The sequence below is a fragment of the Symphalangus syndactylus genome, chromosome 6 (genome assembly GCF_028878055.3).
Source record: "Symphalangus syndactylus isolate Jambi chromosome 6, NHGRI_mSymSyn1-v2.1_pri, whole genome shotgun sequence".
Lineage (NCBI taxonomy): Eukaryota > Metazoa > Chordata > Mammalia > Primates > Hylobatidae > Symphalangus > Symphalangus syndactylus.
This window is the reverse complement of record NC_072428.2, coordinates 24,954,808-24,969,266: the sequence shown is the minus strand read 5'-3', so window position 1 is coordinate 24,969,266 and position 14,459 is coordinate 24,954,808. Positions and strand designations below refer to the sequence as shown.

Sequence of the window (14,459 nt, the reverse complement as noted above, 5' to 3'; positions counted from 1 at the left end):
CTAGCTAGAGATAGGACAGCAGGATGCACAATGGAGGTACACAGGAGGTAGGTTAATATGGGCTCTCAGTGCCTTCCAAACAGGGAAAATATAATTGGCTGGGGACTTGCATGGCCTGTCTGGTACACTAAGATGAGCAGAGACACTATATATTGATTGATTTTAAAAGTATTCACTAAAATACATCATACAATTTAAATTTCTGCCAGAAGTGTTTAAATGTAACTGCTGAAACACTGCTCTGATTCTTTTGATTATTTTAATATTAGTCATTCACTTCTAATCACAGAGGAATATAAGAACACAGTACCATGATTGCAGGCCGAGTCTCTGGACCATCTGGCCCAACAGTCTATGTCAATGTTGGCCCAAAGAGATGTGGATCAAAAGGAAGGATTGTGCTCCTTGACAATCCTAAAGATGCCAATCGCGAGGGTGAAGAATTTAACACAAACAACTGCCAGCATGATAACCTGATCATCATAATACAGGAATTTATTACCCCTCAAAATCCTCCCCATTTATTTCTGAGAGTCCTCGAAGTGGTACATTATAAATTTCTGAAAGTATCTCCTATGTCCCTATAAAAATATGTTGGTAAGAGTCACAGCTGTTTCCACTCTCTTCTCTCACTGCCTCTCTGCTGCCACGACCAGTCACAAGAACAATGAGGTCCATGCCAAGGTATTACCTCAGAATGTTCCCAAACACTCTAGTGCTTGGGACCAGAAGAGTCTAGTATAGGGATGATGAAAAGAGACACCTCTCCAACCCTGTCCTATTAAGTCACCGAAACTCTGAAGCAGCTCAACTTGTGGGTAGAGCCCCAAGGAGTCTTCTTTCAACAGTTCCATCAGCTTTTGGCCCTTACTTGCCCAATTATAGGGACTCTCATCCAGGCTAGGCAAGGTATAAATCATATGTCATGCCCTCCATATTGACAATGATAGTAATACTAATAGCTAATGCCTACATAGCATTTATGTCAGACACTGTTCTAAGCATTTTATATGTATTTATCATTTAATCCTCACAACAGCCCTATATTATTATTCCCCTTTTCCAGATGAGTAAACCAAGGGCTTATGGTATTTGAACTTATGTCTACAATCTTGCTGTGATGGTTAATTTTATGTATCAACTTGACTAGGCAGCAGGATGTCCAGATATCTGAGGAAACATTATTTCTGGGTGTGTCTGTGAGGATGTTTCCAGAAGAGATTAGCATTTGAACTGGTGGACCAAGTAAAGCAGATGGCCCTCCCCAGGGCAGGTGGGCATCATTCAATCTGTTGAGGGCCTGATTAGACCAAAAAGGCAAAGAAGGTTGGAATCTGGCTTCCTCTGCCTTACTGCTTCAGCTGGGACATTAATCTTCCCTGTTCTGGTCACTCTTGGTTCTCAGGCCTTCAGACTCAGATTGGAAACTACACCAGTGGCCCTCTGTCTCTCAGGCCTTTGAACCACACCACTGGTTTTCCTGGGTCTCCAGCTTGTAGATGGCTAATCATGAGACTTCGCAGCCTCCATAATCGGGTGAGCCACTACCTTATCCTATATACATATATAATATATAAACAAAATATGCAGTATATAGGCTGGACATGGTGTCTTATGCCTGTAATCCCAGCACTTTGGGAGGCTGAGGTGGGAGGATTGCTGAAATAGGGAGTTCAAGATCAGCCTGGGCAACATAGCGAGACCTCATCTCTAAAAAAATTACAAAAAAATTTAAAGTCAGATAAAATACTTATTTTTAAAGTATAAATTTAAAAATAGAATAAAATATTAAAACCTACTGCTTCTGTTTCTCTGGAGAACCCTAATACATTTGCTATTTGTTTTCTGTTTTACGTATCTGTTCTATGCTCTTTTTTACTTCTTTGTTGTCTTTGTTTAGATTAAAAAACAATTTCCATTATTTCATTTCCCCTTCTATTAGGTTACATATTATACATTATACATTTGTTTAACTTTATTTTTACTGGTTATACTAGCCATTGCAATATGAATTCCTTGTCCTATTAAAGTTTAACATGATTACTTACTCATTACTTTCCAGACAATGCACAAACCTTAAAACACATTATATGTTTATGGTTGCTTCCTAAGGCTGATGAACAATATCTTTGTTCCCATTTTCATAAATAGGTGCATCTGTCTTTCAGGGGTCCTAGCTTCATGCAGGGAGCTCAGCTCCAAAATATTCCTTGCTTGAGCTTGAGGTTTTGCATCCTGTCCTTCCTGTGCTTCTTGAGAACTATTAATTATATACATTTTACATTATAATTTATTTTAACATCTACATTTTTAAGATCTGCATTAAGATCTACACAGCTGTCTTTTCTAAAATTCAGTAAGTTGTATGATAGTTTTGCTGAATTTTGTCTTTCCCAACTGATACTAAATTTAATTTAGTGCTGTGGTTATTTTTATTTATTGGCCCATATGTAGTCTCCATGAAAAGGTATAGTTCCTTTGCATGTGAATTCCTAAACCAATTGTTCTAGAAAATGGTCTTTTGTCCAAAGACAAAAACAAAAACAAAAAACAAAACAAAACAAAACCCTCACCTTCTCCTCACCTACTGTTGAGATTTTCTATAACATTCTGGAACCTGGGATAATTTTATAACACAGATTTTCTTTTTAATATTTCCATCAGATTGATCATCTTGTCCTGGAAGTGTGTATGTCCCTACTGCAAATTTTTCATTACATCTGTAAATAACTCACATATAAACAGACAAAGTAGTTCCTTTTTCAGTATGATTTCTATGCCAACCTCATATGAAGGAATGTGCTTCCTCCCTGTGCATCCATACCTGCCCTGGAAGATTTGATAGCCAGAATTACTATATCTCATTGGTTATTTCCTATCATATAAAATGCTAGCCCTTAATTTCTGTCAAATATTTCAGTTTATCATTGTATTATTTAATCTTTTGCCATGATACAGAAGCATTCTTTTTAAGCCTGAAGTTTAAATTCCACTAAAATGGATTAATATGAGAACATTAATCATATTGCTTCACAAGTACACTTCCTTTAAAAATCTATTTATATATCTAATCTACCTACCTACCACTTACTTCTCCATCCATTATTAGTTGTACATCTATTGAAGCACAACAAACTACCACAACATTAGTGGCTTAAAATAACATCTATTTATTAGCACACTATTTCGGTAGGTACAGAGTCTGGGCAAAGCTTAGCTGGATCCTCTGTTCAGGATCTCACAGAGCTGAAATCAAGGTGTCAGCTGGGGCTGCAGTCTCATCTGATGCTCAGGGTCCTCTTCCAAGCTCATTCAGGTTGGTGCCAGAATTCAGTTCTTGACTGCTATAGAACTTACATTGACTATCATCTTTTTTGAGGCCAGGAATAGCTTAGCTTTCTAAGTTGTCCGTCTATGATTGCTATCATTTAAGAGTTCATCTGATTAGGTCAGGCACACCCAGAATAATCTCCCTTTTAATTAACTTAAAGATAATTGATTATGTCACTTAATGACATCTGCAAAAATCTTTTCTTTTGCCATATAATGAAACTTAATCATGATGGTGATAGCTCATTATATTTACAGGTCCTAAAGATCTTACACATTGTGGAATTTACAACCCTCTCGATATTTCAGGGTAGCATTTAATTATGCTTACTCTCTGAGATTTTCATTAAATCTAGTTTACAATTTTTGCTTCACAAAGCAACAACTATTCATGTCCTTCACCCACTTTTTGATGGGGTTGTTTGTTTTTTTCTTGTAAATTTTTTTGAGTTCATTGTAGATTCTGGATATTAGCCCTTTGTCAGATGAGTAGGTTGAAAAAATTTTCTCCCATTCTGTAGGTTGCCTGTTCACTCTGATGGTAGTTTCTTTTGCTGTGCAGAAGCTCTTTAGTTTAATTAGATCCCATTTGTCAATTTTGGCTTCTGTTGCCATTGCTTTTGGTGTTTTAGACATGAAGTCCTTGCCCACGCCTATGTCCTGAATGGTATTGCCTAGGTTTTCTTGTAGGGTTTTAATGGTTTTAGGTCTAACATTTAAGTCTTTAATCCATCTTGAATTAATTTTTGTATAAGGTGTAAGGAAGGGATCCAGTTTCAGCTTTCTACATATGGCTAGCCAGTTTTCCCAGCACCATTTATTAAATAGGGAATCCTTTCCCCATTTCTTGTTTTTGTCAGGTTTGTCAAAGATCAGATAGTTGTAGATATGTGGCATTATTTCTGAGGGCTCTGTTCTGTTCCATTGATCTATGTCTCTGTTGTGGTATCAGTACCATGCTGTTTTGGTTACTGTAGCCTTGTAGTATAGTTTGAAGTCAGGTAGCATGATGCCTCCAGCTTTGTTCTTTTGGGTTAGGATTGACTTGGCGATCCGGGCTCTTTTTTGGTTCCATATGAACTTTAAAGTAGTTTTTTCGAATTCTGTGAAGAAAGTCATTGGTAGCTTGATGGGGATGGCATTGAATCTATAAATTACCCTGGGCAGTATGGCCATTTTCACGATATTGATTCTTCCAACCCATGAGCATGGAATGTTCTTCCATTTGTTTGTATCCTCTTTTATTTCATTGAGCAGTGGTTTGTAGTTCTCCTTGAAGAGCTCCTTCACATCCCTTGTAAGTTGGATTCCTAGGTATTTTATTCTCTTTGAAGCAATTGTGAAGGACATGAACAGACACTTCTCAAAAGAAGACATTTATGCAGCCAAAAAACACATGAAAAAATGTTCATCATCACTGGCCATCAGAGAAATGCAAATCAAAACCACAATGAGATACCATCTCACACCAGTTAGAATGGCCATCATTAAAAAGTCAGGAAACAACAGGTGCTGGAGAGGATGTGGAGAAATAGGAACACTTTTACACTGTTGGTGGGACTGTAAACTAGTTCAACCATTGTGGAAGTCAGTGTCGTGATTCCTCAGGGATCTAGAACTAGAAATACCATTTGACCAGCCATCCCATTACTGGGTATATACCCAAAGGACTATAAATCATGCTCTTATAAAGACACATGCACACGTATGTTTACTGCGGCACTATTCACAATAGCAAAGAGTTGGAACCAACCCAAATGTCCAACAACGATAGACTGGATTAAGAAAATGTGTATACACCATGGAATACTATGCAGCCATAAAAAGTTATGAGTTCATGTCCTTTGTAGGGACATGGATGAAACTGGAAAACATCATTCTCAGTAAACTATCACAAGGACAAAAAACCAAACACCGCATGTTCTCACTCATAGGTGGGAATTGAACAATGAGAACTCATGGACACAGGAAGGGGAACATCACACTCCGGGGACTGTTGTGGGGTGGGGGGAGGGGGGAGGGACAGCATTAGGAGATATACCTAATGCTAAATGACGAGTTAATGGGTGCAGCAAAACAACATGGCACATGGATACATATGTAACAAACCTGCATATTGTGCACATGTACCCTAAAACCTAAAGTATAAAAAAAAAAAAAGCAACAACTAAGTAATCTTTAAGGTCTAAAAATATAAGAAAATATTCTTAGGAAGGAGTACAGAGAAAAACAGGTAAGTAGACCATAAGAATTAAGGAGATGACTACAGATTTGACAAGAACAATTTTTCTCCTCATTTCCTCTCCTTAATGGCATTAAGTAAATCTTAGCGAATTTTATAGCAATTTGAAGAAAACTCCTAGTAAAATCATACTTCTTGGTCTCACATTCAACAATTTCTACCAAGTGGTGCTGCTCATTACTCCCCTGTAATACCCGTCAGCTATAACTACACCACATTGCCTTCCATAGTTTCTATCTGCATACCTTTTTTTTTTTTTTTTTTTGAGACAGAGTCTTGCTCTGTCGCCCAGGCTGGAGTACAGTGGTGCAGTCTTGGCTCACTGTAAGCTCCGCCTCCCGGGTTCACTCCATCCTCCTGCCTCAGCCTCCCAAGTAGCTGAGACTACAGGTGCATGATGCAACGCCCGGCTAATTTTTTGTAATTTTAGTAGAGACGGGGTTTCACCGTGTTAGCCAGGATGGTCTCGAACTCCTGATCTTATGATCCGCCCGCCTCGGCCTCCCAAATTGCTGGGATTACAGTCATGAGCCACCGCGCCTGGCCATCTGCATACCTTTTTACCAATCGTGTTGACTCAGCTAATCTATACCTATTACCGTACACCCTTCAAAAAATAAATATTTAATAAATGTTAATCTCAACTCAGAACTTACATTTTCTAGAACCTCTTTCATAATAACATTAATTGTCAGGTGAAGGAGAGAACTATTAAATAGTTACACATATAAATTTACAATTACTGATCACGATTAGCTCTGAAGAAAAAGCCCTGGTTACTGAAGGGAAAAATTCCAGGGGTTAGGATCATGGAAAAGGCCTCACCAAAACTGTTCAGGACGACAGGACACATAAAAGAAGTTAATCCTGCCAGATCATAGTTAATCCTTATTCCAAATCATTTTCCCAGGCCCTTTGTATAAATTGATGTCCTGTTTTGCATATTGCCATGTTTGCTTTGTTATCAGTCATGTGATTTAAGATGATTTCAGATCCCACTCTGCAAGAGTAAGATCCTTGTTTTACATCTGCTACATTTCCACAGGAACTCAACCAGTGGTTGATATGCAGGAATTATTCTTTGATAATTATGACAGCATGCAAAAATGTATCCAAATGCCACTGAAAAGAAACAAACACAATTTAAGAAATAAAATAAAAGAAAGCTGAAGCCAAGAGTTATGCCAGGTAATGTTGATTATCTATCTAAGTCATTTCCCCCATTTCTTCTTAGATAAAGTCTCGGTTATTTTTAAGAATTCATCTTCCTTATATGCCCATGGAAAGTATCCTATGATCAGCTCCAGTGAGTAAATCTTCAATGGTCTAAAGCCAATGATGGTAGTTTCATTTCCCTTGACCCTGGCAGGTTAAGTAATCTGCTTGTGATCTAATTTTGGCCAATGAGACATAAAAAATCTTTTAGAGAAAGGTTATTTGCCCTAATGAAAAAGAGATACAAGTGATCAAACATCCATCTTCTTTACTCGGACATTGTTGAGTGAACATGTGATGAGCCATCTTGCAAGCAGGAGGGGTCAAGCCAAAGGATCTAGCCAATATTCTGAGGATGGCAGAGGCAAAGACACAATGAGCCAGACTTTTTGATAACACTGCTGAACTACTGAATTTAACCCTAAAATTGCTCTCTCTCTGAATTCTTCTTATGTGAAATAATAAGTGTTCCTCATTTTTAAAGTCACTTTCAGTTGAATTTTGTTACTTTCCACTGATAGTGGCCTAACATATAATCAGCTTTCCACTACTGCATTAAATGTAATGGACATATAGTGTAATGTAACTGACAATCCGAATTACTTTTGCTTTATTTTTAGTTTTATTAAATACCTTTACTAATGTTAATTAATTTCAAAATAAGGTAAAATATAAACTATCTGCTATTTTCTAAAAATTCTACTTTTATTTAATCAGGAACGTTTCACCAGAAATTTCAGCATAAGCATAAAATGACATGGAGTTTTTATTTTCCCTCTTTATGAAACACAAAACATCCTTGCTATGTTTAGATTTCTATGGCATAAATTTGCATGTGGCTAATAATTCTATTCTTAAGCAGGAAATGTGGCTACTTTGACAGACCGTGGCTCAAAAATAAACATGCACATCTAAGTTATCACACAATTTGGATGTGAATTCAACAGCAGGATAATGAAATGACAGTTGCCAAGGATTTGTACTTGCTGTCGCTTCATACTAGTGTTGCCTGTCAAAATGTCTCTTTTTCTTATACAGAAGCCATAGAATTTTTATGGATAGCAATTACCTACAATATGAAATGAAGTACATCAAATCTAACAACCACTCTTTAGCCCTTCATTATTTGGTAGTCAACCATTTTCATCTAAATTATTTATTTATAGTGTATATTTGACAAGCATATATTTCTTGCTTTATATTCTTATGGCATTTAAACCTTCCTGAAGAGTTTTTTTTAATATTATCATTTGTAAAACTTATCTTTATTATAGTACCATTTTAATGGTAATTAAGCTTTTGAATTGAAATATATACAAATAAAATATAAACACAAAGGGAAATGACCATAAGTATATTCAATAATGAATCATCAGTTTAAAATACTGGAATGCAATCAATAAAAGAAATAACCCCACTTATGTTTGGTGAATGTAAGCTTTTATAAAATCTCTTAAGTACACAAAGCACAAAGATTTTATTAAACTTCATCCTGCCCTTTCTCCAACTTGCTTAAACTTCCAAAGATACAAATAACTTTCTCCAATTGCTAGATTCTGTGATAAAATACAATTTAAACATCACAGAAAATGAGTAATAAAAGTAAAAAATTCCCCACAATTTTACTTCCAATTCCAGAAGAAAATGTAATTCTAATTTGGCCTAAAAATGTTTACAAGGGTTTTTCCAACTGCAGAGCAATTTCAGGATATTTTATAACACATAACAAATTTTTACTTGCAACTCAATGATTGAATAATAACCAAAATGTTACATTCAAACTACATATATACTACATAGAATATAGTCAATAAGTGTTTGTTAAGTTAAACTTGTTTACTTTTGCAAGAAAAACTTCTAAAGAAGAAGAACAATTTCCAAGATTCATAAAGACACATCTGAGCATAGCATCAGGGGCATAAATCATTCCACCCAAAGGAAAAAAAAAAGGTTTTTTACTTGTGTAAAAGTATACAGGAATAAAAATAAGGCATACGTGAAATTTAAAACTGGGGGAGTTATAAATATTATATACAATTTTTCCAGAAGAAATTTAAATTTTCAAAAAGAAACAATGATCTAGTCTTTTAACATTTTATAAAGAAAATACTATATTTATATGTAGATCTGCAGAAATATTTGTAAAGGCTTGAAGGAAAAAATCTGGAAAAAAATTATGAACTGGAGAAAATATAATTTCTTGGGTAGCAAGAGTCTAAAACAGTGAAGGTGTTACCATGCTACCATGCTTCATTCACTATTGCTGTTTTCTTCTCACTCCCTTCTGTCACTCATTCCATGGTGGGAATCGACAGTTCATTTTTGGAATGATGCAGTTGCTAAACTTAAACTGTCCATAGAAAAGGCAATGTTTATATTTCAAAAATGTTTATATTTCAAAAAGGATCTAAGATTCATTCCAAGTAAAAAGTACCCAAGATAAATGACATTAAATAGTGATTGAATAGATTAGGTGTCTGTTAGTATCCCTGAAAGCAAGATTTGCTTGTGAAAAAGTAACCTAGATAATGTACAACAAAAAAATGGTTAGTATTTACTTTTTAAAAACTGATTTCAGTTCTCATTTAATTTACTAAAAGTAATTTTCCTCCTTGGGGAATTGTAAGAGTTGGTAATGTACTAAGCTGCCAGCAGGATAAAAAATACTCTAACTTCCCATTATAAAAATCATTAAACCGCATTCCTTAGATGATAATTGGCTGAAAATCATTAAAACAACATATTTTACATTGAGATGGAAAAATATATTAACTGTTTACAACATTCTCCTAATGTAAAAATGCAATTGTAATTTGGAGATCTTCCACTCCAGCATTTGGAGTGCTGGATACGAATATGGTGAAACTATGCCTGGATACCTGTTACTAATAAATAACTGATTCTGTCATCCATGTCTCCAAGGCTATTACCCAATTCTGGGTCACCTGGGAATGCATCAAACTACAGCTGAGCAGGAAAAGCTTACTATTGTGCTACTTTTCTGGAAGTAGCCACAGAAATGAGGCTACATTTTTTTTAGTCACATGACCTCCAAATGGTGAGTCATAAAATAAGAGGATGAAACCTTTGGTATAATAAGCTGAAAACATTTATAATGTTGGTGTTAGTTTTCTTGTGAGGGGGCATGTCCTGGCACAGAGGTTTTCACTGTGTTATAAGCAAATGCAGCATGGAGTGACAGCAGAGGAAACACACGGAAAGAAAGAATAGAGGGAAGGAGAGTGGATAATGTAAATATAATGAAAAGTAAACTGATAGCATCAGATAGTAACAAGAAAATAAAGTGGTCACTCTATGGCCACTTTGAATGGACTTAATATATATACATATATATGTAGGCATATTTTGTAAAAAGTACAGTGTATTAATTAATGAAGAAAAGCACAATCTCTGTGATACAAGTAGGAAAAATAAATTGACTATATTTTAATAATTACTTCTCATAAAAAGACCACAAAGATGGTAGAAGAAAGGTGGCAAGGAAAACAAGAATGAGACAAAAGAAGTTTTAACCTCAATCAGGGGGGAAATGTCTTTACTCATAGAGAAAATTGCCTCTCTCTGATAATCATATTAATACCAATGGCTCTTAAATTACCATTAGCCTTTATGAACTTGACCCCTTTCAGATTGAAACTCATCATTTTCTTTTTCATGAAGGTAAAAGACCTCAAAGCATTGTCTACAGCTTTCCATTTAATTGCCAAGAAGAGGGTTACTTCATTTTCTTGGTTTATCATAATCAAAGTTGATGGTAACAGGCAATAGTGACAGAAAAGAAGTTAGGATTCAAACAAAGAAACAAAAGAAGCACATTGAAACAAAAACTATAAAAATCAGCAGTAGGAAAGTGTCACATGAGAAGAAAGACTGACATATAATGAAAAGGACAAATAAAGCCAGTGTTAAACTGACTAATAATCAAAGAAAGTGAATAGGAAAAAAGCAAGAACAGACTGAATAAGTGAAAATACATTTAGCTTTACCATAAAAAAAAAGTAGCTAAAAATGCACAAAAATAGTAGAATAAAAAGTGAATGTATTACCATTTTGAAGTAGAAAATTGGAAATAAATATTAAAGGCAATAAAAATATGTGCAAGTATACATTATATTAGAATTCGCATTTGTATAAAGGAACATTTAATCCTATTTAGAAATTTTTTTATAATAAGTCATGAGTGACTTATGTCCCTACAATATAACACACAGGGTATTCATTTTTTTAAAAGCTGCACTGTATAAAGGATCTCACATACTGCTGATATGCACTTATAGCTGAGAGGAATAAAGCAAAACAAATTACCTGAAAGTCAAGGTTTCACTTTCATCTTAACCTAGTGACACACACACAAAAATAAGCACTCAAACTGATCTAGGAAATAAATACGATCTAGCATTTCCATAAGAAGATTAACATAATCTTTAATTTATGAATAATATATTGATTTTCTTATAGTCTCAGTTTTCTATTTAAAATAAAGACTAGGGCATCACACTTAGCCAGCCAATAGTTTATCGATGTATGACAAATATCTTTTAGTTCTTTCACTTTCTAACAGAGAAAAAGCACACGAAGAATACCCCATCTCCTCTGCTTTATAGTTCTGATAAATGCTGTAGTGTTAGACCCATTTGAGTTCATACCATACCTTCTTTACTACTACTTACTAGCTGTGTGAGCTTAGTCAAGTTAATAAACCTCTCTCTGCCTTTGTTTCCTCATAGGTAAAACAAAGGTATTGAGACTACCGTCTGTCGTATATTCCTCCTAGTGTTTTGTTTTGTTTTGTTTTGTTTTTTAGACAGAGTTTCACTCTTGTTGCCCAGGCTAGAGTGCAATGGCGTGATCTTGGCTCACCACAACCTCCAGCTTCCGGGTTTAAGCGATTCTCCTGCCTCAGCCTCCCGAGTAGCCGGGATTACAGGCATACGGCACCAAGCCCTGCTAATTTTTTGTATTTTTAGTAGAGATGGGGTTTCACCATGTTGGTCAGGCTGGTTTCGAACTCCCGACCTCAGGTGATCTGGCCACCTCAGCCTTCCAAAGTGCTGGGATTACAGGTGTGAGCAACTGCACCCGGCCTCTAGTATTGTTTTGAGAACAAAACTGATATAATGCAGGTTAAGTGCTAAGCATGCTGACTGGCACCTAACAAGTACTACCTGCCATTATCATTATTATCATTATGATACCTGTTCAAGTCAGATCCCAGAGATAATTTACATTTATTGCATCATCTACATTTTTTCTTCCCATAAAGTAGAAAAAAGGAAGGGCTCTACTCTAAGTAACAACCTCCATAATTCAACACATCTTAAAGTTACGTATTTATATCACCTGTACTCAAACTTTTTCTTTTAGACAGAGTCTCACTCTGTTGCCCAGGCTAGAGTCAAGTGGCATGATCTCAGCTCACTGCAACCTCCACCTCCTAGGATCAAGCGATTCTCCTGCCTTAGCCTTCTGAGTAGCTGAGATTACAGGTGCCCATGACCATGTCCGGTTAACTTTTTTGTATTTTTAGTAGAGATGGGGTTTCACCATGTTGGCCAGGCTGGTCTGGAACTCCTAACCTCAAGTGATCCACCTGCCTCGTCCTCCCAAAGTGCTGGGATTACAGGCATGAGACACCTGGCCCGGCCAAGACTGATTGAACATTTAAACTACTTTCTATAAACACTTTTATGCCCTTCAGTATTTAGTTTAAACTGCTGAAATAACGTTCTTACCTTGGTAAATCATTCAAAATATATTTGTAAATCGGGTTTACAGTATTCCCATCCAAAGTGCCTTCAGGGCTACTTTGCTGTAATACTTGCATTGTTTTAGTCAAGAGGGATAAGGAAGACTGAGATAGTGCTTCTCTGTGATCTTCGGCTCCTATTTGTGCCATTTTCAGCTAAAAATGATAAAGAATGTTATTCAATTTTAAATGTAAAATCCTACTAGATTACAAATAGAGGCTAGGCATTAATCACAACTTAATTGTCATCATGTTATTCTAGACCATATCGCAATTATTAAATGTGAAATTCCCTTAGTAATTAACATATGACAGCTTAAAGAAAGAAAAAAAAATATGAATCTAAGTTTACAAGTGGTATAATACTGTTTAAGAATGAAAAAAATGGGCCGCGTTCAGTGGCTCTCACCTGTAATCCCAGCACTTTGGGAGGCCAAGGTGGGCGGATCACGAAGTCAGGAGATCGAGACCATCCTGGCTAACACAGTGAAACCCCGTCTCTACTAAAAATACAAAATAAATAAATAAATAAATTAGCCGGGTGTGGTGATGGGGCGACTGTAGTCCCAGCTACTTGGGAGGCTGAGGCAGAAGAATGGCACGAACCCGGGAGGCGGAGCTTGCAGTGAGCTGAGATCGCGCCACTGCACTCCAGCCTGAGCGGCAGAGAGAGACTCCGTCTCAAAAAAAGAAAAAATAATTTAAAAAATGCTGTTGTTTGTTGCAAAGCATTTTAATTTTTGCTATTTGCTGTAAAACTGCTTATATAAGCAAAATCGTATGTGAAATACGTTACTGAAAAAGCACACCACAAGGCTTTTTTTTTTTTTTTTTTGTCTGTCCTTCATCCCTCTTTTTTGGAACTTACCTTCCTCCTAATTCTGATGGGTCTGTCAATTATGCGGCCTTGCCTTCAAGGCATGGAAATGAATGTCTACTAGGCTAGCCAATCAAATCGCCCTATTCTCCCACATACAGAAATTGGTAAATCAGAGTCCTGATGAAGAAAGCAAGCAGGGCTCTATTCTCCTGGATTGCTAGCTTTAAGAAAAATGCAAACCTCCCCCATTGAGATGAAGCCAAAAGAGATGAAAGCAGACCTAAGAGATGGAGAGAGACAGAAAGTGAGATTCCTGATGATGACATCTGAATCCCTGAGACCAGCTATTTAAAAAAACCACCTCTTTAGTTTCCTACATACATGAGCCAACAATTTTCTTTCTTTGCTTAAGTTAGTTGGAGTCGGAATTTTCTATTTTTTTTTAATTACTATACTTTAAGTTCCAGGGTACATGTGCACAACGTGCAGAATTGTTACATATGTATACATGTGCCATGTTGGTTTGCTGTACCCATTAATTTGTCATTTACATTAGGTATTTCTCCAAATGCTATCCCTCTCCCTGCCCCCCACCCCACGACAGGCTCTGGGGTGTGATGTTCTCCACCCTGTGTCCAAGTGTTCTCATTGTTCAATTCCCACCTACGAGTGAGAACATGCAGTGTTTGGTTTTTCTGTCCTTGTGATAGTTTGCTCAGAATGATGGTTTCCAGCTTCATCCATGTCCCTACAAAGGACATGAACTCATCCTTTTTTATGGCTGCATAGTATTCCATGGTGTATATGTGCCACATTTTCTTAATCCAGTCTATCATTGATGGACATTTGGGTTGGTCCCAAGTCTTTGATATTGTGAATAGTGCCACAATAAACATATGTGTACGTGTGTCTTTATAGTAGCATGATTTATAATCCTTTGGGTATATACCCAGTAATGGGATGGCTGGGTCAAATGGTATTTCTAGTTCTAGATCCTTGAGGAATCGCCACACTGTCTTCCCCAATGGTTGAACTAGTTTACACTCCCACCAGCAGTGTAAAAGCATTCCTATTTCTCCACATCC

The 14,459-nt window shown here is 36.4% G+C and overlaps 1 protein-coding gene across 2 annotated transcripts in view; it reads right to left on the bottom strand.

Annotated features, from left to right (window-relative positions):
* LOC129484286 (doublecortin domain-containing protein 1-like) overlaps positions 1-14,459 on the bottom strand; it is a 237,140-nt gene that overhangs the window by 185,378 nt on the left and 37,303 nt on the right. For both annotated transcript variants that reach the window (XM_063641882.1, XM_055282041.2), the window contains exons 3-4: positions 12,964-13,057; positions 12,541-12,710 (exon numbers count right to left, since the gene is read on the bottom strand). In XM_063641882.1, coding sequence (XP_063497952.1) covers positions 12,541-12,704 — 164 coding nt within the window. In that variant the 5' untranslated portion in view covers positions 12,705-12,710; positions 12,964-13,057. The remainder of the gene's footprint in view (positions 1-12,540; positions 12,711-12,963; positions 13,058-14,459) is intronic.